General features: G+C 42.5%; 1 protein-coding gene across 3 annotated transcripts in view; it reads right to left on the reverse strand.

Annotated features, from left to right (window-relative positions):
- Positions 1-701: 701 nt before the first annotated feature.
- LOC139711200 (uncharacterized) overlaps positions 702-24,395 on the reverse strand; it is a 48,465-nt gene continuing 24,771 nt past the window's right edge. Inside the window, exons 2-9 of one of the 3 annotated variants that reach the window (XM_071623117.1) lie at positions 22,591-22,617; positions 21,282-21,380; positions 19,173-19,238; positions 14,676-14,741; positions 12,929-13,055; positions 11,964-12,107; positions 11,134-11,473; positions 702-2,493 (exon numbers count right to left, since the gene is read on the reverse strand). In XM_071623117.1, the coding sequence (XP_071479218.1) occupies positions 1,287-2,493; positions 11,134-11,473; positions 11,964-12,107; positions 12,929-13,055; positions 14,676-14,741; positions 19,173-19,238; positions 21,282-21,380; positions 22,591-22,617 (2,076 nt within the window). In that variant the 3' untranslated portion in view covers positions 702-1,286. The remainder of the gene's footprint in view (positions 2,494-11,133; positions 11,474-11,963; positions 12,108-12,928; positions 13,056-14,675; positions 14,742-19,172; positions 19,239-21,281; positions 21,381-22,590; positions 22,618-24,395) is intronic. The other 2 variants (XM_071623115.1, XM_071623116.1) reach the window with 2 other exon arrangements.

Genomic DNA, 24,395 nt, shown 5'->3' on the forward strand with positions numbered 1-24,395 from the left:
TGTTGTCTTCCTTGTCTATTTACTTCAAAAAAGGAACAACAGAAACATGCTTAATGGAATGTAATTGCAATCTCCTCTTTCTCAAAGATTTGGCACATAAAAAAAAAAAAAAAAAACTTCCCCCAAAACTTCGTTTGTCATGGATACGGTAAAAAAAAAAAAAAATGATGGGGCGATTTTGGGCACACTTTGTGCCAATGACAGGAACACTTTGTTTTGGTTGTTTTCTTACTGATATACAGAAGATATTCAAATGAGCACCATGTTTATCTTATGCTTGAAGGGTGGATGGTATGGATCCAGTACTAAAGTCAGGTTAGTCTGGTGCTGAATTGTATGCAGCTGTCACCAATGTATGATGTGTCTGACCTGTAGTGATGCCAACAAGTGGAATGTGCAGGTGACATTAGCTGGTCTCAAACTCGGCTTTGCATATGTTCATGATGACATCACATAATGTGAAGGGGGGGGGGGGGGGGGGGAAGGGGGTTGCAAATATGCAGAGTAAATAGATATGGCTTGCTTAACAGAATGCATGTTTGTTTGTTTGGTTTTCTGCAAAGCCTGGATTATGACTTACATGTACAATTTGTATGTCATCATTGCTCAGTTATCAACCTGTATTAGAGTGTGATGTGAGCTTTCTCAATTTGCCCCAAAACTGCATGAACAGAAGAAACTAATCATGCTAAAATCCCCCCCCCAAAAAAAAAAAAAAAAAAAAAAAAAAAAAAAAAAAAAAATCTTCACTCATTCCCCTCTTCACATACAATAGATTCAGGCTGCTACATTGAAGTTATTTCACTTCCTATGACACACAGTTACCCTTGTCTTCTACTCTATGTGATCAGCAAAAGTGAGTTTGATTTAGTTCTGTGGAAATGTGTATGTCCACACTTTTGTAGGAAAGTAGTGTCACTCTATTTATGGTGAATCTTTACAAAACAGAATAGAAGAGTCAGCTTAGAATGAGATGCATTTGTCTGACTAGGCCAAACATTCTCGCCAGTCTAGTCACATTGAGCTACTGTACACACTCTTTGAGTAGGGAGTGCACACAATTCTTTGTGAAAAAGTCATTAACACCACTTCTAACAGCCACAATATGAGTCAATCACAACATTGACATAGAAATGTGAATATCACGTTATATTTGAAAGGCTTTCACAAGTGTTGAATTTCCACATGTTTGTTTGCTTGTTTTTCTCCAGCAGGTGTGTTTGCAGAAGAATGCAGTTGTCCATGACTGTTCCAAGTGCATTTGGGTGAGCCTTCTGGACTCAATCCTATCTGGAGTGCGCGTCCTTATCAGGGGTTATCTTGCCCTTTCCAGGGGCGGAGTCTGCGGGCGAACTGTTCCTGGTGGCAGACTGGTGGGGGTTGGTGCTGGGGGAGCCCGAGTGGCTGCGGGTCCCCAGGATTCCCAGCCCCAGGGAGGGCCCATTGGTGGTGGCTGCCGAGGGCACCAAGGGCGGAGGGGGTGCTGACAGGGTGGAGGGGGGCGAGCTGTTCTTGTGCAAAGAGTTTGAGAAGATCGAGCTAGTCCTTGAGTAAGGGGGGATGCCCCCCATCATGGCCCTGTTGAGTGGGTTGAGGGGGTCAGCCCCTACGTGTATTAGCCGGCTACGCTCGGCATCCTCCCGCAGCACACGGTCGCGTTCCTCCAGGTAGCGGTGCATTCGCTCCTGTTCTATGTGGCGCAAGGTGGACTCCATGGCCAGGGGGTTGTCCCTCGAGAAGTCGTGGTGCTCCCGCTCCCGCAGCCGGTCCGGGTGCTCGATGATGGGTCCCATCGGCTGGTGCAAGGCGGAGCGCATCAGCCGGTCTCGCTCGTACTCGCGCTCGATGCGCATCTGGTGCTCCCGCTGCAGCGCCTCCAGGCTGCCCCTCCCGAATGGGTCCCAGGGGCCTGGGAGGTGGGGGTTTGGGGGCCGCTCCATGTGGTGCAGCTGGGACATGCCAAAGGGCACGTTTGGCAAGCGGCGATCCAGGAGAGACATCATAGGACTCATGTTCATGGCGGCCTGGTGCAGCGCCATCGCGTCAGGCGGTGGCAGTCTCTCTGCCATTCTCTCTGGCATCACGTCCGTTAACCGCTCTGGGATCCTCTCGGGCAGCCGCTCCGGTAACCTCTCGGAGGGCCGCTCCTTCTCCGGCTCCTTACGCTCCTCCTTGCCCGTCAGCGAGTTCACGTGCAACACATTATTAAACGCACTGTCTGACCGACTGTCGTGACTTCGTGACGCTGAATGTCTTACGTCATTACCATGGCGATTGGGGGGTGACACACGCTTAAGATCATTTGACCTACTGTCCGAGCTGCGCTCCTCTTTTCTTCTCTCATGGTCGCGATCATTGTCCACAGAACGCATGTGATTGAGAGTCCTTGATTCACACTCCCCGTGCCTACTGTCACGGTCTCTGTCATTGGACCAACCATCGGTGCTCGTATGGTTCAGTGACCTTTCACCCTTATCCAAATCCTTGCGATCTCTGCAGGGATGAAAGAACAAAAGAAATACATTTACGTAATGTGACACACTTCACAAAGAGAGCAAATCTTTGTATATCACTAAGGCAATGGGCTCATATGACTCCAGCTAGTTTCACTACTCTAAAAGTGGATATTTTCGCAAGAGTAATCTTTCATGCTTCAAATTTTTTTTATATTCCGCAGAAACAGGACACTAATTACTGGAACATATAGCATGCAAAAAGATTTGCGTGCTTTTATTTTTGTGCTAGCTTCTGGCTATGTGAAAATTGACAAACCGCAAAAATTTCCACTCTCACAGTACATGTATATCAATTTTATATTCACTCTGCCACATGAAGAAAACGTAAACATACAGACTTTACAGAACACCTCTGTCAACATTTTTCATTAATATCAAGTAGCTTGCCTAAATGTAGGTGACCTGTGCAGTCCTTTCACGGTATGCTGCACGGATAATGACGATTGCTTGATATACCACAAACATCCCAAGCTACTGCTACAGTATTAATAGCACATTATGACAATATCTGAAATTCTTTTGTCTTGGAAAAAAAAAAGAGAAGAAAATGGGGAAGGAAAAGCAAGCTTGACTCCATTTTTTCCCCCAGTATGCTGCCATCTACATCATAAATGGAACAGTGCCCTCGCGTGCCCAATCTTCAAAACACAAAGACACAGAGAAATGTGACAGAGACAAAAACAACCAAGTTGATGGAAACAGTGTGTGTGCCTCATTATCAGCTACAGTGACAAATTGCTCACTCGGGAGGCCGTGTCTCCGGCTCACAGCTCCCCCGGGATGGGACAGTGACTGACATGAGCCGTAGGGGTGGGGGGGGGGGGGGGGGGGGGGGGAGGGGGATGATGAAGTGGGGTGGGGTGGGGCGAGTACATGAATCAGCGAAGGCCAGATTCATTGCAGCTCCTCACACATGGGGAAGGGAGAGGAGGGGGAAGGTAGAGTGATAAATGAAAACACACCACTGGTCACAAACAGGTGGAATGTGACATTCCGTGCATACTTCATGAAAACAGGTGACCCTCTCTCCTAAGGACGGGAGTGACCACATCAGCAACACTCGTCTATAACTGACCCGTCTGCTTGGGCAAGGAACAATTGTTGGCTCAGTGATAAATTTCCCTTCAAACCAAGCGAATGTCTGACTACACAACATAACTAGTGAGCTGAAACTGGCTCAACATATCCGGACAAATCCATGCTTCAATGCACGGTGACTTCATCATTCAGCAAAGCAAATTCTGTTGGTAAATAATAATTTCTCATCATTTTCACTGACAAGTCGCTTTAAAAAATATGTAGGACTACTAAGGACTGAATTATCAACCTGCGTGCGATCTTCAACGGCTAATTAAAAACACTTCTTTTTTATGTGTGTACTTGAATGTGCTTCAGATCAGATTTTTAAAGAGCTCTTTAATTGACACCAAGTATGAAGAATTGAGTAGGAGACTAATGAGTTAATGGTCCCTCGTTGACAGAGGTCCTTTCAGAAAGTTAATTTAGCGACGAGGTGACTGAAAACATACCCAAAAACGTGTGTGATGATAACAATCAAATTGGAAGTGACTCCTCCGGAAGAGGGATAAACTCAGTTAAACTGCCCACTGCAACGGAGGAAATTGGTCATCCGCCTTGTCCCTCTTATACCCCTCACACATGGTCATGGCTTATACTGCTTGCGTTCTGATATTTCTCAAAAAAGAGTATCTTTCCTGTGTACTTAATGGCCATTTACACATCCATCTCATTACAACGTATCCTCTGCCCATCCGATCCTCCAAATTAAATTTCTAGCTCTCTACTTTGGGTCCCCATTACGAGGTCCGTTTTCGGTCCCCCCCCCCCCCCCCTTCCCCATCTATCATCTCCACAATGCATACACAAAGGAATTTGTCTTTTTATCTCCCTTTCTCGGAATCTTTCTCTCTCCCTTATTCATATTTTACCCCTTCCCTCTGTGACCGATGCCATATTGGAGCCAAAATTAGCACAGGAAGGCGCGAAATGAAAAACGTCTTATGTGTGTGAGAACGCTTTCCCATCCATTTAATTTGTGCTTCCCCATCCCACCCACCTCCACCCCCCCCCCCCCCCCCCCCCCCCCCCTCCTCTCTCAAAGCCTAAGAAATTATTTCTTACAGTCAATATTAGTGGTTTCACTTCCTGGAAGAAGTCTATGTTGGTTTCCGCCCGTTGGTAATGCACACTGTCTGCCTAGACTGAAGAAGAAGCTGCTCCTTCCTTGGAAAATAACAATTTCAAAACTTGCTCTGCATCTTCAGTTCTCGACTGAAATTTTTGACTCATTGCGAGTGTGTCACTACCTGATAGAAGGGTTAACACACTGAGTCCTGGGGTAATTTTGCTGCAGAAATGATCATCTTAATGTCATCAAATTGGCAACTCTGAATTTGAAAGTGTATCTTACATTTGGAGAGAGATTACATGTAACTGGTTAAAACTAATCAAATCTGCATAAATCTGACATGAATGCACAAAGTCTTTGCCAATTTTGAGAGAGCAATAGGAACAGTAATATTCCTTATATTGTCTGGACCCACTGAGGACTTTCTGACAGTTTCAGATAACACAAGACGTTAATTCTACTGAATAGTTTTGATCACTGTACACTCTTAAATGATACTACATGAAACCTAACGTCAATTCGTCACATAAACAAACCCCCGGAATCAACCTTGCTTCACTGTTCAATTTGGGTATCGCCAATATGCAAGGCATCGTTGTAGAGCCCTGTCACAGATACACTGGGATAGCTCTGTAGCACTGTTAAGTAGCATTGTCCAGCTTGCGCCTCTGTCCATAATTACATGATGCAATGCAATAAAAGCATACACCTCTTTCATTACTACTCTTTTCCTCTGTTTGAATTTGGTGTCAGAAAAAAAAGTTTACGGGTTTTTAATTTGTCTGATTTGCGGCCATTACAGTCATGGGTTGATGGTACGCAACGAAATCTTTTAAGATATCCCTGGATGAATAATGTGACCTGGGTTAATTGGTCAGCAAAATTTATATGGACGATGTTTGCGCGTTAGTCTGGCAATTGAGATGTAGCCCAGACCGGATCCAACTTTGCTACGGAGCTATCCCACAATGCACCTGAATCAGGGCTGGCCGGGAGGCATTTGCGTTAAAATCGGCGCTACCCCGAACTGAATCTGCAGGCAAAGCTTCATGCTCAGTGTGACCTTTCACATCCCAGACTCCTCAGAAGCGATACAAAGATAAATAGAAAAATAAGAAGAAAAAGAATTGAAGACTTCCAATGCCTCTCCTGAGTAAGAGGGGCAATAATCATCACAGCGGGGATAAGTTTGAAGGAATGGACATGACACCATAATCCCCCTCATCTCCCCATTGGGCTATTGCAGTCACATGTCATGAAGCTAATCACCATCCCACGTTTCAATCTTCTAGCCATCCGCCTCTTTCTATCTCTGCTTCACTTCCCCTCAGCTATCCTCCCGTCCCCCCCCCCCCCCCCCTCAAAAAAAAGTAGAGGGAGGAGATAACGGCGCGATCATAACGAGCGATGAAGCACGCTCTCCTGGGGTAAAACCAGTTATCTGCTCTAATGGGTTAGGGCTTCTCGTGATGGAAATCGCTTCTTAACGTCTAATACTTCCTTAACCCACTCACTCTCTCACATCGCCCCCTATGGCCTACTGATGCGCTCCTTAAAAAAAATAACAACAACGCACACACGCACATTTATGATTCTTGCATATATCCAATGAGTCCATGGGAAGATGATTCGATTTGTCTAGTGGTCGCTGGGGGAAAAAACGGGAGGATATAATTTGAGGCGGGATCCGAATCAGGATGTGGAAGATTAAACCTATACGCTACCAGAGGTCATTGGCGTTTTGATACTGATCTCTCGTGCAAGCTCTAATCAGAGGGGATGGCACCCTAATGTTCAATTTCTGATCAGCGCCTCGGATCTTCACATGGAAAGGAGGAACAGTTCATGCGATGACCCGAAAAATCATTCGCTGGCGAGAAGCGACAATATTCTATGTAAGAGAGAAGTGCCTGTTGATCATGTGCGGAAATACTTTTTGACAAACCTTGCTAACACCGACAACCTCTAGCCCCACTACGAGAGAGAGAAAAAAAAAATAGCAGTGTTCTACTAAGAGTCTGTTTGGTTAATCTGAAAGACATACCACGGTAGATACCTGATTGATGCAAGGAATAATAATAGGAATAATCGGCTACATATGGAAAATATTGCGGCACATCGATGTGTTCAATCCATGCCAAACCAAACGAAGAGAGATCAGAGGAGGAAATAGTCTCACCTTGTAAAGACTTATATCTAAACTGTCAATGATGTCCCATTTAACTGCTGGTTTTTGCTATAACACACATTTCCCATAGACACCTGCTCACGTATAAACAGGGCTCGTCCTCAACGGGTTACAAAGAGCGTCGACATCTTGGAATGGATTAGCGACATGTGGCCCCTCACAAAGAGACAGAGCATCATGAAGAATACAGATTAGTATAAGTCCTTTAAGACAACCAGAGGGCTATCGAAGCCTGTATATGGCTAGACGAGGAGGGCTATTTCTATGAAACCTTCTACTTTCCCCCCTCCCCACCTCCCGGTATACATGTAGTTTGTATGATTTCCAGCACTCACATGTGACTGTAGCACATTTAGGTTCTCAGTGTACTGTACTGTACTGCATAATTTACTAAGGGTCCAATTTTTTTACCTTTCTTCAGTCATGTAAGCATACACAACTCAAATCCCCACAAGAGGTTTTGATGGCTAAATAGATACAACAACGTGTGACTCAAATCTCCACAAGGTTTCAAATTAGGCAGACATACAATGTATCTCCTCTTCAGCTGACCGGGTACTAGGTGGCTGACGAAACAAACCTATGTACAAAGCTCCTCTGCTGAAATGCATCTAGCTGTAATACAGGAGAGGAGCACGAGCACTTCTTGCCATCAGACACGCTCGTTCAAACATCATCCCTGACGCAAGGAGGCAACGTTTCCTTCGGCGTCGGATTCGACTCATTTTTCATGTAAATATGATCGTACGATATTGTCAACAATACTATCAATCATTGTCAAATTCACAGAGTGAGCGAGACAGAGTGAGAGATAGAAACAGAGCAAAAGACAGAGAGACAGACAGACAGACAATATAGACAGAGAGAACGAGAGAGAAAAAGAGAGAGAGAGAGTACATGTGGCATACATGCTATCAAATACCACGCAAATCAGTAGTTGTCTCCCAGTTCCTCTTAACAAATTGCTTCTGAAATACAGTGAATAACGCACTTTCTTCCGTCTCTAAAAATATATCAGAACTGTCGGGCGGAAAATGGGAACCTACGGGTCTAAATTGATGGCGTCTATGACTGCAATTTGCAAACGCTATCGGAGAGGATTTCGAGAAGAGTCTTTGGACATTCGCAGACAAAGGAAAAGACAAGGACGATGGCAGCCTCTGACACCGTAGTGCTTCTTGGGACCAGATACGATGGCTGAACAACACTCTTTGATGACACATGCTCCTAGCTTTCATTTTCCTGCTGCCAAATTGCTCCAACATGGCAGGTCCCCTGCACACCACAGCTCTTCGGGGCGAAATTTTGTCGGGCAGGGAACGGGGGGAAGGAGGGGGCGTTAAGAGGCATTGTTATTTGCAAAACCCATCACCTGTTTTTCATAGCCTGTTTCTTCTCATTTCCCCTGTTTCCTACTCTCTTTCTTTCTTTCTTTCTGCTTTTCTATCTCTCTCTCTCTACTGGATCATCTCCCCCTTTGCTTGGAACCGTTTTTTTGGTGCGTCTTGAATTATGCCCTGCCACAACTGGTGCAAATTAAGTTATCTGCTCTCTTCGCTGGGCCATGGGGCTCTGGGTATCCGTTGTCCACCATTTGGCAGTTCCGCATGCCCCGCTATCTATTCTCATATGCCTGAAACCCCTTTTGTGTTTAACCTGTCAGTTTCAATATCCAAATTGGTCATACACGATGGAAACATTTTTTTCCATCCATTGCGTGACCAAATCATCATCTCCCCTAAAATTTGTCAATGAAGAGTGACTATGCATTTGGCCCTTTTAAGAAAATATGGGGTATAACACAGAGCATCGCTCAAAGTTCTTTATTGATGGGATTACAGCTGAAACATTACCACCCACATGACCTCGATGCCTGTAGGGTTTTTCTTGTAAAAAAAAAGAAGAAAGAAAGAAACGAAAATGTGTTGGGAAATCTTGATGAGAAGTTAAAATGATCTCTGCCTGTGACGCATGGATCCCCAAAGCATGATAAACTGGTAAATGATCAGGTCTGTAGCAGGCGGTTAAAGTAACGAACACCCTGTACCCACAGACATCCTGTGTCTGATTGTTGCTCTGATCATCTGCACTGTACACTCGTCAGCACCGAGTCTGCACATCTGTCAAACTTCATGGTATCACTTCTTCCACACTGCCTACCGGGCAGAGAATCCGGGCCACGCCCAAAGGAGGGGAAACCCCTACAGAGATTCAGAGGGGAATTCCCTCAGAGATTTGGAGCGTCAATTGATCTTTGGAATTGCACACCTACAGAGCTTTTCAACGGGGGACTTCTGTCACTGATCTTTCAAAGAGTAATACCTCCACCAAAAATACAAATTAATAGAACATAATACACAAGAATCTATATTAAGCCACCCTGTTCAGCCTTACTCTCATAATCTTCAAATAGCTACAATTTGTTTGGTATCAGTACTACACAGATATGATTTTGTCTTTCCATTGTATCTGCATGAACAATCTTACTTCATTGCTATTAGGGTCCAATAATATTAAAGCCTTCTGTTCCTATTCCACCTGCCACATTCAGAGCAAACATCCTATTCCTCATTCAAAACACTACTACACTATTGCTATACTTTAACATTTAAATTTTGAAGTGTAATAAGTCTCTCTCATTTAATAAATTTGCATGATCTTGCAAACAAGATGGAGCTATTTAGACAAAATAGTAGTTAGTACAAATTGTAGTTTACAGTTTGCTGACTTGATTCTTTGCTAGTCAGTAAGAGAAAAAGTGGACTAACTTCCCTTTACTGTAAAGCAAGAAATATTCGCAGAATGAAATTTTCACGAATTGCAACTGGCATTCAATGCATATAGTGTACACAAGAACTTTCATGTGCAGTTTAATTTCGCGAATCTTGGCTCTTGTAAAATTTGTGAAATCAAGATGCGTGCAAAAATGTATGGCTTTACAGTATTGCGCTAACAATTTCCAAGCATGTGCCAAGACAAATACAGTTCAGACTACAAGACAAGTAGAATGGAAAGCCGGATAAAATAGTCTGTCTTCATAGTGAACATTAAATTAATACACTTTAGCAACATTCTGTGATCCCTGTTCATGTCACCATCCATTTCCTTTCTCTCAAAGCAGTTTCAGCTTTCGCCCTGGCTTTCACTGATGATTGAAGTGAGAGAGAAAAGAAAAGTTGCCTTCTCACGATAAGAGCTTTACTGGCTATCTGGCCATCAGGTCTCCCTCGATAACTGCAGCTTGATTTTAAAGTCTCCTCATTCCTCCTACACAGGCAGAAAACCAGCTGCAGCCGTTTGCTCCAACACAAACACGGCCTATAACGCTTCGGAATAATGACAAAAGATGTCAACTCGAATCCATCCATTCACCGATCACTCCTCGCACATTTGGAAGTCGCCCCCAGAACTACGTAAATATGGGTATCTCATACGACAAAAGGATAATTCCTCACCGGATGCTCAAGCAAATAGCAAAATTTGCCCCCCCCCCCCCACCAACTCCCCAACCACCTTAATCCAACACTTGGCCCGGTGTCGGGGCCTAATAGCTGCCGACGACATCACAAGCCTAGAACGAGACAATAGGAAACCGCATAACACCTGTTTAGATTTGCTGGTAATTTGGTAATGACGGATTTGGCTGGGAGACCTAATCTAATTGTGAGAGATGATTAGCTGAGTAATCGTTCCTCGCTGCTCCTTGTCCAACCTCGTTAAGGTGACGACAAGGTCCCCACGTCTCTTTGACAAATTCCTGCGCTTCCGCTCCTGAGCCAAAACACTTATCAAGAACCCCCTCCATGAGAAGACGAAAGGACAAAGGGAGGCATAGAAGTCAGGCAGGAGAGTGCATATGTTCACATCACTCTCTCGTCTCTCCGTGATGAGTCTTGCTCACGATAAACAGATCAGTTTTTTAAAGCTCCTGTTTTCTTAACTGCACCGACATCTTCTCTCCCGCTGAGTCAAAATTATGATCTCTTGTTTCAGATCCATGAATCACCTGCCCTATAACATGAAGTGCATAACTTTGTTTTATTGCACTGGCTCCTGAAGATGGCACCAAACTCAATTTCCTTTCACTGTAATTTGCATTCATCACATTCTAATTGCTTTAAAAAAATAGTCATGACACCACTCCTGTAAAACATTAAATTCCCTGCAACGACAATAAAGTATAAAGAAAGTGGGCACTCAAGCTTAGACATTTAATGATGCACATTAAATAATGCAGATAGTGTGACCCCCCCCTTTTGGGAAATAATAGCAATACAAACCTGTCCCGTTCTCTGTCCTTCTCCCGCTCCCGTTCCCGTTCTCGCTCTCGTTCCCTTTCCCGTTCCCGTTCCCGCTCCCTCTCTCGTTCTCGTTCCCGCTCCCTTTCCCGCTCCTCGTCCTTCAGTCGGTCCCGCTCGCGGTCCAGGCCGAATGGGAACCCGTCCTTTGGCCGCTCCGGCTCGGGCTTGGCCCAGGTGCCCGGCGGCACCCCGGTGACCACTGGGAAGCCAGGCGGAGTCCTGTGCAGACGCCCCCATTGGCCCTGGTGGGGGCTTGCGAGACTCGGCAGACCAATGGATTCGCGGCCATTGAACATGTTAGCACTGAGTGCTGCTGCATCTAGTGAGGGTTACAAAACAAAACAAAATGGATCAGAGTTATGAAACAACAGAAACAGTAACTTAACGGCTTCCACTTTTGTGGACACATTTCTTATTTCGTAGGGTGCTTGCTATGAATTACTGTCACATGCATATCTTTTGCGCATCCTATAACATTAGCTCCTTTATCTGTCATGACAATTCAGCCTTGGAAATGGCAAATTCTGTGTTGCTGGCAACTTATTCCGTCAAGAAAAGAAAATATGTCCAACAGCTTTGCCAGAAGGATATGGCTAAACTAAATACATCTCAACATATGGGCAGGATGGTCCATGAGGGGTTTCAGCTTGTCACAGCAACATTGTAAAATTCCTGCAAACAGTGACACAAAACTATGCTGCAGTAAGAGATTATACATTCCGAACTCCTACACAACAGGGTGAAATGAGATCTCAGGCAAGACTACAACCAGAGACGAGACTGAATTACAGACAAGGTGGGTCACTCACTGGGTCCACCGAGGGGGAAGCCCAAAGTGGCTGGACCATAGCTGGATGGTCTAGGCATTGGAGGTAGGCCAAGTTGAGGTCCTGAGGGCAAGAAGGTAGGATGGTGGGGCGTGCCTTGCAGGGAAAGAGGCGTGCCCGGCGCACCTGTATGTCAAACAAGAGAGAGAGAGTGGCATCAACATGGGAGGATGCAGATGAAATCGAAACAGGTGAGATTGATGCAAACAAGGAGTGTTTGGGTCTTTCATGTCAAATTTAATACCAACAAAAGTCTTCAAGAGAGTTCATGCATATCGCAGTAGTTTCTACCAAACAATGCATTCATAATACTGTTCACTGTTACTTTACAAAGAAAATTGCTAGATACAAGTTGTTGAATAACATGTGGCATGAATTTGAGATGCTTCCAACTACGATAAATGATAACTATAACGTACTGTCTGTCCTGTGAGCAGAATACACTCTGATATATGGCTGGAAGATCTCACTGGATAAATGTAACTGCTGGAATTTCATGACACTTGGCACCATGGTACAAATCTTTGAAATAAGCTTGTTAATGTTGTCATCGTACACTAGAAATCAAACTTATATTCTACGGCTGCTGCACCGAGCCTTCAGCGACATCTCTTAGAGATGCAGACTTGTTAGACTGGTAGAATTCACTTTCCAATCAATCATAAAGAGTGTACTGTCGAGATTACTGCTTGCGCATGACGTACTGAATATTCATGCATGCACTTATCCCCTGTGCATTTTGCTAAGCCATCTTCATACGGTAATCACGACCATTTCCACACACATACACACACACACACACATACATACATCACGCATAACCCTGCCCGTCCTCAGTGCACAGGATGAGAACATGGCATGTTGTGATGTGGGTGTGTGAGCTTGCAGTGACGTGTGTCCTCACCCCCCCCCCCCACCCCCCTTGCACTTTCGACCGCTGTACTCACTGTGCGAGAATATATTGGACTGTAAGTGAAGATCGGGCGGCCGCGGGGGAGAAAATATATGAGGCCCGCCTGGCTTCCCGAGGAAGGCATCTTGTTTCAGCGGATCCTTCTGAGCATCAACTTTGGCCTGCAGGGAGGGCAACGGAGGTTGATGGGTAGAACGAGAGAAAGATGAGAGGAGGATGGAGAGAACGGCGGGTGATGGAGACAGATGGACAGAGAGTGGATGATGACAATGGATGATATTTGAGAGGATGGATGGGTAGAAGGTGGAAATAGGAATGCAATTTAAGGCAAGAAGGTGATGTGGAAAGAATACACGCGATGAGGGATGGAGATAATCAGGATAGAGGAGAAAGTTTGTGAAGATTTGGAAAGGGAGGGGGCAAAATGAAGAGCAGGAACAGAGGAAGAATAGAAAGAGGAAGACAATGAGAAAGCAGAAGGGGTTAAGGGGATGGAAAATGGAACATGTGAGAGTAAAGCGTCCAGAAATAAGGGAAAGCATAGATTGATATTAGGACAGGAAGGAGACGGGAGAATGGATTGGGGGAATGAAAGACAGGCAGAGGGGGAGTGAAAAAATGATAACGAAATATTGAATTCAACCAGTCATAAGTCATGTACTCTTCAAACAATTTCAATTTGTGTGTTTGAAGGTTGCAAACAAGCTGAAGTAATCTCAAAATTCATTCACAGTCCTAGTTACAGTCAGCCTCAGCTAAAATACCTTGTATTAAAGAAAAAAAAATGAGGAGAGAGGAATATCTCAACATGGCTTTTGTCTGACTGCTCAAAATAAACATGAATTCACTGTCAACATTAGCGACTCAGCTACTGAACTGGGGCTTGTGATTGATAACACCATTGATCCCTGGCGGATCAGGGGGTAACGGTAGAAAAACAGAGTGACCTTTTGTTTGTCAGAATTCTTGGCGATAAACTAAATCCTGCTTTCCTTTTCATGATCTCCCTGAATCATTCATACAGTGAATAACAGGAGCCTGGCTGTTTTTCTCTGTTTGTTGTTATTCAAGCAAAGTGCCAAGTCTCTCTTAATACACTGTGGTATTTGGGGTGACTCAACAAAGATATATATGGGATGGTACCTGATTTACTATCACACATTGTGCATATATGCATACCAAATTCAACTTTCGATCAAAGTAGTGGATAAGTTGACTAGCTTGTCAATAAGACACACTCCTCTCTTTACCCGTTGAAGACGAGTCCCGAGTATACTCGGGCAGAGGTCTTGTAGCAAAATCAGCCCGTCCTCAACGGGTTAATCGGAAATGATCTTGCTTTGAATGAAACTTGTGAAGCACACATATTACCACAATTCACTTTCTATGTTTAGACAGGAAATAACCTAGGTGGGAGGAGTCTGAAGAGCATCAAACAATGCTTGCTCCAGTGCAAGTCCAGTCCCACTGAGTACAGCACACAGTTACATATGAGTGGGACTGATCACTCCTATCCACAGCACATCGTTTGAGTTTTGTTTGTTTGATGTTTAATTTTGGTACTTTTGTATTTTGGTATTTTGGTAAACTGTATACACTTGTTAGTAGACAATGACCTAAACCTTTACGTTGAATTCCTGGTATATATCATTTGAATCCTTGTTGCGGACTGCAACCGGAGTTGAAAGTCTAGCTGGAATTTAATAAAGAACAGCATCCTGTCCCATTACAAATCAGTGCAATTTGTGCGGGGGATTCCCCGCCCCGGACGATCCTCTTACCTTCTGCTGGTGGTGGTAAATCAACCAAGCCACGTTCACGTGAGCAGCACACCATTTACCCGGCTTCTACAGAGAGACAAAACACAAAACACACAGTGCACAGAGCAAGTTAGCATAATGCACATTAACACTCATTTACACGTACATGAACCATCAAAATGCCCATTTCTAGGTATCAAATGATGTTTGGGCTCAAAAGCATCAGATGGAAATGGTGAAAGCAGAGCGAAGGCAGAAGCAACGGCAAGACAGCATGGATAGATTATATACAGACTACAACACAGCAGGAATGTTGGTTAGAATTATGTGCGTGCATGCATGCATCATGAGGATTGAGTTTTTTTTGTTTTTTTTTACTTTTCTCCTTTAGTTCCATCACTGCAATGTGCAAAATACTTCTTGATTAGAACATACACAGGCAAATGCTTTTTTTCCCCTCAAAGTTCTTATGAAATAAAATAAAAGGGAAAAAACAGCAAATGGGATACAAACAATGCCATGAAAACCTTAGAATGTGACAAGAACGAAGATAGCAGTAGGTGGACACTACAATAAAGCTGGCACACATGTAATAACAAAGAACCTGCAATGGAAATTTAATGCAATTTTGTTTTGCTTTTGTTTTTGTTTTTGTTATAAAATCACATTTTTCTCTGATCTACTATTTTCTTGGGGGGGGGGGGGGGGGGAGGTAAATCTGAACATGAATTTCATGAAGAAATGCATGCAAAAATAGGGAAAAGCATCACTTCTTATCAGCCACATACACCCCAATTGGTGAAAGGGATGGAAAATGTACACAGGTTTTGAGCCCAAGGGTATAATTTGTATACATAGGACTGACCAATGTGTCTAAGAGTTGAAGCGAACAAAAATTTGAAATTATTTTCTACCACAGTAGGATCTTTACTATCAGACAAATAAAAGAAGCAAACAGATATAAGAGATATATGCAGAAAAAATGCTGGCAGATTTGGATCTTTTTTTCCTTAACTAATAATGCGCTACTCTATGACTCTTTAGACCCGACTTCTCTAACAGATTTGTTTATCTCCCAAATCTAAAAGTCAGATTGATAAAATCTGCAGTAGATATGGTCGGCTGTGTCATCGATAATTTGAAGTCTCAAATCATACACGAAAACTGTGAACCCCTAGTCTACATGACAGTGACCAATTACAGTTGGAAAGTTTGAAATCTGAGTATATCTCATACCCACAAGTATAATGTCCTCTTAAGACCTATTCCTTGTGAAACTTGAAGCGGAACCAACAATTCCCCGGCAAGGGGTAGTCAAGATCTGTAAATGAGACATCCTATGTAGTTTTCCTTTGTATCTGTTTCTTACTCAGCTGTTTTTTGGGATTTTTTTTTCTTACGGGATGACGGTGCCTTGAGGGTTGTGACCACAGCATCTCCTTAGCATCTTAAAGCAGCTTCCTTACTGATTTTGCACAGACCTTCTTAGCCAATTTTCTCCCACCATAATTTGTTTCCACCCTCATTAGGGAGCTGTAATGAGGACAAAGTAATCCACATCAGTCCCTCATTTGCCTTGCATTATTGGATTTGTAAGCTCACATATTTTTCCCCCCTTCTTCTACTTCCTTCATCTTTTTTTTTCCCCCTCTCACAACACATGGCGATTGGCTAGACATACACGGTAGATTATACCGAGCCCGGATATTTGGGATTTGAGCGCCGAGACCTCTGGTTTCAGCGCTCGGTTAGCCTCAATCCATCCAAAAACAAATGGATTACGTCCCCCTCTCTCTCTCATCCTACATTTACGGGATCCACGGGGGCTTTGGAAGATCAAGAGCTCACAGGACGTTTTGTCTCCCGGTTAATCAGAGGGGAATTAGAAGAGTCTAATATCGACAATCTCCCCCACTCCTGCCCTCTTACCATATGATCTCACTGTCTCTCTGCGTTTTTCTAAAATAATATCAACGCCACATCATGGAACACAAACACCATTGTTCTGGGCTTAAGACAAGCACCACTTTTTTTTTTCCCCTCTGGTTGCTTGTGGCTTCTTGGTTGCTGGCTTTTCTATTTACCGCCAAATTAGCCTCATTTCCACTCCCAAATAAGACTCCCATTTGCAGAATTGGCCTCGGGGCAATATTAAGCGCTAATGCGGGAGGGGGAAAAACAAAACAACACTAACGTAGGGCAACGAAACTGCCCGGGTTTCGCAGCCATTATCCACGGGGACGGAATTACGCCTGGAATACGGAGTGACATCCCTAATGCGATGACTAATGGTTATTTCTGGCCTTTCCTCGGCAGGAAAATGTTCTGGGAGGAGAATCGACAGGGATACTAATGGAAAGAAACTGGATAAAGGAATATGCCACAATGCACTGTTACTGTTAAGACAGAGCATGCAAGGACCATAACCCCCCCCCCCCCCACCACCACCTCGGAAAAAAAAGAAAAAAAAAAACAGTCACATGATTGATTCAAATCTACTTGATTTTCACAATCGAGCCACATACAAATTCCTCAGTACCATTCCTCACAGCTCTCTATCACGGGGCTAAGTAATATCAATGCTGTCGCAGATTACGACTGACACATCCAAAGTGGCCAAATTGACGAATGTGCACTTTCCGCGAGGGGAAAGAGAGGGGAGGGGTGTGCGTGTGTGTAAAGCAGGCTTTCGACTTTGGGGCCGTTAATGCATTGAAGTATTGCACAATAGGAGTGGGGGAGGCATGTGTCCTAAATTGTCAATTTCCTACACAAACAAATCAAGCTCGCCCAAAAATGGTAAGACTCTTGCACGAAGTGGAGGAACGCACTGCGATTCACTGAACAGTGCATAACTAGTTCACAAGCAGGGCACTACACTGATTTGGCAGACAGTCATAGTTTGGGATGTAGGCCCCTACCGGCAGATCGTACCTGTTTTTCACCTTGGCATTCACATCCACAGTATTAAAGATAACTATCATGTGCTCATGTCTTAAGACATCTCATACTCAATGTGTCTTACAAGCCAAGCAAACACGTATGTATATCACACTTGGAGACACGATGCCTAGGTTTTTACCTGCAGCTGGCATTTATCCAAATTTAACGCACACATCCAGGGATTTGAGATGAAGATAATATGCGCATGCAGATAGCAAGCGATAATGCTCTAACCAATGCGATGCAAACAAGAACACTATCTACCAAGCACAGGTGGCATGTATGCAGTTCGACATGGCCGAGCAAAAGGGCAATCAATCCAGGAGTCAATCATACAAGCACAAGTGATTGCTACTGACAGCATAATTCATTCATCATCTATACTGTATCAATGCAAAATATCACCTAAGTCATAGAAAACATTAAACATTTAAAACACTTGGTCATCAAACCCAGAAACCAATTTGATATATTTTCCAGAAAACTCCCAAGACCTGAGAATTATTGCCACAGGAGGCAATTCCTCAAAGAAAAATCATGCAAAGCTCTTTGTCACAGATACCCTTTTGGAAAGACAGCAACAACAATAACACTTATACAATCATTAAATCCAAAACATCTATCAATCACAAAGAAATGCTACTCTTGGACAGGGGCAGGACAGACAGCATGTAAAAGAAATCAAAATTCACAAAAAGAAAGAAAAGAAAAGAGTAAGAAAACAAGCATGCCACATTTACAGTAGCCCTCATTGTTACACTGAAAGCCATGCCAATCTCCCTTTAGAAATGGTCAGACCTCCTATTGCTAAAATGTATCACCGCCTAAGAGTATTTAATGCAGGAGTCAGTGCAAAAAGGTGCAGAAAGACTGAAAGAATGATAGATGAATAGAAGCAAAGATGCCACCTTTCTGCTTCAACTACATATAATTTGGTAATTATATGAAGAATAAAATATATTTGTTCAGCATTGCTTCCCTATCTTTCAACACTATCTTGCAGTTAGCACTTGCAAGTTGCCTACACATTTCCGGACACAGTACATTTGTTGTTGTTGTTGTTCCCCCCCCCCCCCCAGTATTAGATATGTGAAAGATACAATTACACATTCATAATTTCACACAAGAATCTTATGCCGAAAAGATCAAAGCCCCAATATATGCTTTTAACCTGGATTTGCATTTTGTTTTAAAAGATCCTGGCCTATTTGCTGTGTACACAACTTAGTCTGGAGCATGCGATTCCAGGGATCCCACAAGAAAAGAAAAAGAAAAAAAGAGAACAACTGCCAGTTAAACATATACTGCACCAACAACTAGTGGGAATATACAAACCTCGCTTTCTCCCCATGGTGGTAAATGATTTTAGTAATTACTACTTTTGTATCAACCCAACTAAGAATTGGGGAATCGGGGACAATCGTTTGAATTTGATCACGAGCATAAAGAGCACAAGGGGGATGGGGGACAAGACACACAGACTTGACAACCGCATGCAAACTTGACATCATCATTATTATCATTTGTTTGTTTGTCTGTCTGTTTGTCTCTAGCTAAGGTAAAAGCGTGGGGCACCTTCATCAGTGGTTTAGTGACGCGACTGTCCAGCCGGGGCAGGGGTAAACCACCATCGGGCCAACTCTAGTAGGAGAAAAACAAGAGAGAAAAATGACACATGGAGGATAGGGGGGGTGTTTGGTGAGTAGAAAGAGACAGATAGATAGAGAGGGAGAGGGAAAAAACGAGAAAGAGTGGAATGAGAAATGGAAAGATGAATAGGAGAAGGATGTGGAATGGTTAAAAGACAAAAATCATGTTTTAACAAGAACTGGAACATGCCTTTCCTCGAAGACACAGGTCGATAACATGGTGTCCTACACCCTAGATCATGCGCCCTTCCAGTAGATTATTTTCTCTTTAAAAATTGTCAATATTTCCGAAGCAGTTTCTGATCAAAGGATATGACGTGTATTCAGCATTGTTAACAGGCTTCATATGATGATGAACAGACAGTCATCTATGCATCTAATATTTTTTTATTCTCGCTGCGAGATGCTACCGAATGCCATCTGTTATCACACCCTTCTCTGTCCGAATATTTCTACATGCAAGTTGGATTACATTCAGAAGAGATCTATCTATGCAATAGTGTCCTTGAATTTCAAATCTTTCCCTTTCTTTGTCTCTGGTGGCTGTGGAATGATGAAGTGCAACGTTTGTATGGAATAGAATGTGAACCAATTTTCCTTCCACGACACATCAGCTGAAATTCATATGTATGTATGTGTGAGTGCATGTACACATGAACTCTATAGGCATGTATGCATGCATGTATGTATGTATTATCATTATCATTATTATCAATGTACATGTATGTACGTATGTCTGTCTTTTGTATGTCTGTTTGTATGTATGCATATGTATACATGATTTGATTTAGTCTTCTCTACTAGCTGCTTTATTGCTTTTTGTTCCCTACCAATGAATACTTCTAACAAAGAAGAAAGTAATGATGGAGTGCATGTTAAACAGAACAGCAAACTTTTCAAAGTGGCATAAATTGCAAAAAAAAAATCCCCTAAACAAACATAAGTTTTACCACAACCAAGCCAAGAGAGAGCGAAAGGTAGGAACGTCTTCGCAAATGAATGAGAAGAAAAAAGAAATGCTCACAAACTAGAGAAAAATCAGGGATGGAAAAAGTGGGAGAGTGTAAACGGAACAAATGATGGATGAACTGAAGCCAGGCAATTCCAATGGAGAATACACGTGGTAAAAATTTCATGAGCATGAATTGATATATGGCATGTGTGCTCCATGCATACAAACTGCAATATGAGTGTAAATCACAGATTTAGGAGCATCAAGCTTTGTCAGTGAGATTGGAGATGTAAGATACAGGTCTTTGTCATTGCTCACAAGAGTTATATACAATTTTTTTTTCTTTTTTTTGTGGTGCTTTTTTAGCAGAGCTTTAGAGAAAAAGAGGGATTCCAAGCAGAGTGATCCCCTAAATATTTAGAGTGTTCTGAGATTATAGCACAGTATGCAGCCGATTGAAGGGAATACAAAGGGAGGGGATGGCGAGATGTACAAATGATTCTATGGATGTGGAATCAAAGTGGAAGCAATGAGAGCTGGCTTGACAATAGAGGGAGCTATACAATGCCGAGATTGTCATTACTTAATTTTTGTTGCTGTTGTTGTCGTGGTGAAGTCCCTACAAAATCTTGTAGTCATATATGTGTATTCAGCATAATGGGGGTAAATATAAACTGCACTGTATGTATGTACAGCATGGATCTAAAATATGAGCAAAGGCTGAGTTAATCAACCATATAGTCATAATCTCTGCATTTAACCATTATTTCTCACTAATCTTGCAGAAATCATTTAATGTCATCCTGTTTCAAGATTTGATCTACATTCTAAACAGAGATTTAATATATCAAAGGAGTAAATATCAATGAAAGTGGGAGATATTTTCAGAGAATTTGGCCGACCCCACCCCCACCTCAATAATCTGATGCCCTGACACAAAATGTACTTGTCCTTCTGTCTTCCCGGTTAATCCCGGCAACCACTAAATCTTCATCTTTTACCGTAGCTATCGATGAGAGAAGAGTTTTAAGGTAAAGATCTGAGATGGTGAGGATGAAGGGGAGGAAGGGTGAAAAGTTGTACCTTTGGTTGAAATGCACCGTGCGCTCCGGATCCGAATCCGCCCGGTAGACTGGTGGGCGGGAACATTGCATTCATTCCTGGGGGCACACCCATACCAAGCTGGGGACAGAAATTGGTGTCAGAGCAGAAAAGGAGGAGGAGGAGGAAGAGGAGAATGAGGCGAGAAAAGGAATGAGCAAGAAGAAGAAAAAGAAGAAGAAAAAGGAGAAGAACAAGAAGAACACAGAGAGTAGAGAAGGAAAAAAAAAAGAATCTTGTTAGGAATGTGAAGCTCATAATTGATGAAAAATCAAGAGACAACATTTATAAAACATATAACCCTTGAAGACTTCACAAAGTCATAGGTAAACGACTGTTTTGACATGTGTATCTGCAGCACTTCTAGGAAATTAACCTATATTACAAATTCATCTAATTTAACTAGATTAATATCAGAATGCAAAATGCAGCCATGCACATAAACTTCAGATATGCATGCTTGATATCTCATGAATTTTTTACACATACACTGTGTATATAATTCATATTCATAGTAGCTTGTGCACCACTACTTTCTGTGCTCCTTCAAAATATATGTCACAGCTATTAAAATGCATGTGAAGATTATATGTGCACATGTTAATGTGCTAGTGTATCCATATATATTGATGAAAAATCATTTTGATTTACAAGTTTTCTGGGTGAGGTGCAATGATTGTGAAACGTCATTCACAAATGTCCTTTTTTTTATAAGTGAGGGAAATGGAGTGTAAAAACTGCTGCATGCTTGGTGTCATCTTTTACAAGGACAAACCTCAATTTTTATCAAAGAAAAAGGAGTTTCAGTCATTCTTCACAACATTTTGAGCTTAGGTTTCTGGTGATTTTTATTTTAAGATAAATGATGCCTACGGCACCACTTTGTGGCGGAGGCATAAAGATATTGATACTGATGTGTAGACATTGATTCATATTAGCTGGTGTGTCACTACCTTTTATACCCAGAGTAATACATTGGTGATTTGTTAGTGTGGCAACCTGAGCGGTTTCATCAGCATTTGGTCCTACTCACACAGCTAACTGATGATGAAAAACTCATTTTGTTTCAGGCTAAGGAAAAAAAAAAATGGAAATTCAAAAAAAAAAAGAGCAAATAAAACTGCATAATAATGTGTCCTTGAGTACTCAAATTACTATCTTTATCAAACTTTAAAGAAATGTGCTATGTATTGTGCTAAATGCCCATGATGCAAGCATATCATGAACATAGAAAAGAGCAAGAAAGACAAGTTTATAGACATTTGGGGGTGATTCCCACTTCTTATTGTACCTTTAAGATGGGTCTGCTTGATGGGTGCTGTGAAAAATTTTGAGATGGGGGAAAAAAACAAGAACATGGCAATTTAAGGTTAATTTAATCAAATGTGAGAGAAAGAAAAGATAGAGACAGAGAGATAGAGAGAGCTAGGGTCATATTTCATTAGTGACTTGGAATAATTGTGATTCACAATAATTGCAGTTACCATAGCAACAGCTAAAAAATGCTGACAAGATATTGGCTGTTGCTAGGGCAACTGAAATTGTTATAAAATACAATTATTGCTGGTCTTTAGTGAAAATGGCCCCACTGGAGATCAGAACATCAGGTATAAATATGGACAAATATTACATGTGAGCACAAATCAGGAATTATCTATGCACAGAAAACGGTATTCACATTTCTAAGCTTACTGCGACTTGGGACAATTTTAGCACAAAGAAATACAGAAATGTTGATGAAATCTAGTGTAATTGGTCAAAATTCATGGCACATGGTCATCCGCTGTGATTAAACCCATAGGATTCTTTGAGTACCCATGACCCCATAACAGCATGGCACGGTACACATTGTGCAAAGTCCCTGGCAGAAAAAGTGTTACAAAGCACACTGTATTATGGACATACTAAATTCTTCTACTCTGAATCAGAGAACAGTAGGCATTCTTTCTGTGCGTACCAGAGGAAAAATTTGACGGGTTTAATACGGTCAAAATTAGACCTATAAATGGGATTTAACACTGAAACTAGGTCACAACTGTCAATTTCAGTGCACTGGCATGCAAAACATTTGTATTTATTTATTTATTATTATCTTTTTTATTTGAGGGGGTTAGGGGTTGGGAGCATGCGAAAGATAAAGTCATCACATTCTGGTGCCAAAGAGAGAGAGAGAAAAAAAAAAGAAATAAGGCCACAACCAAATCCAGTCATCATCTGGCTGAGAGGGGCTCATCCAACACTCCTGTCACTAAATCTCTCCCCAATCACAGTGCACAGGCTGGGATCTAAGCCTCATCCACCAGCGTGGTCGGAGACCCGGAAAACAAGGAGTCAAGTACTCGACAACAATGACAACAACAATACACAAGAGCATCATGACTTGTTTGATTAATCCCTTATCGGGCTATATGACCTATTTTTGGAGAGAAATGGCCAGACAGACAGTTTTAGATGGACGGACAACTAACTCAGTCTGGTGAAAGATAAACCTGAGAAACAGGCCAAAGGCTGCTTGTGATCTTTCCTTTTAATGTAGACTGCCGACAAATGTCATGTTTCATCATGCCAGCCATTCTAAGTCATTTCACCATGAAATTGTATGCACACTGGGCTGGGAAGAGCTTCCTTGCGACCAATATATGTCAATCCTCAACTGTTATCAAAGATGCTTTGGTTAAATGCGGAGATTCTTGCAAAAGCTCCTCTTATTCATATCAGGTGGAATGGCCATGGCAGGGGTTTCATGGTAGCATTTTTTCACAGAATTGTGTGGGTTGGAATCTGAATTCTAAGCATTTCCCCCGTCATCACTGAGCAAACTAAATGCTAGCATCATCTTCACTAAATTCCCCCCTCATTCCTGGCTGCCACACAGCCTTCTCTGGCGTTGTATCGACTCGTCTGTAACTTTAACTGGAACTGAATCTGACCGTATCTTCCCCTTGAAGATATATTTAATAAGATCTGCCCACAAACTTAAGCAGAACATGGTGCTAATGAACCCCACCTAATAAAAAGTAAATGCATAATATGCAGCATTAATAGAATTAAAGAAGAAAAAAAAAACGGCTGAAGAGGGGGAAAAAATTCCTCCAA

The sequence above is a fragment of the Diadema antillarum genome, unplaced genomic scaffold (genome assembly GCF_040938485.1).
Source record: "Diadema antillarum isolate AM-2024a unplaced genomic scaffold, OU_Dant_1.0 seq00001625_RagTag, whole genome shotgun sequence".
Lineage (NCBI taxonomy): Eukaryota > Metazoa > Echinodermata > Echinoidea > Diadematoida > Diadematidae > Diadema > Diadema antillarum.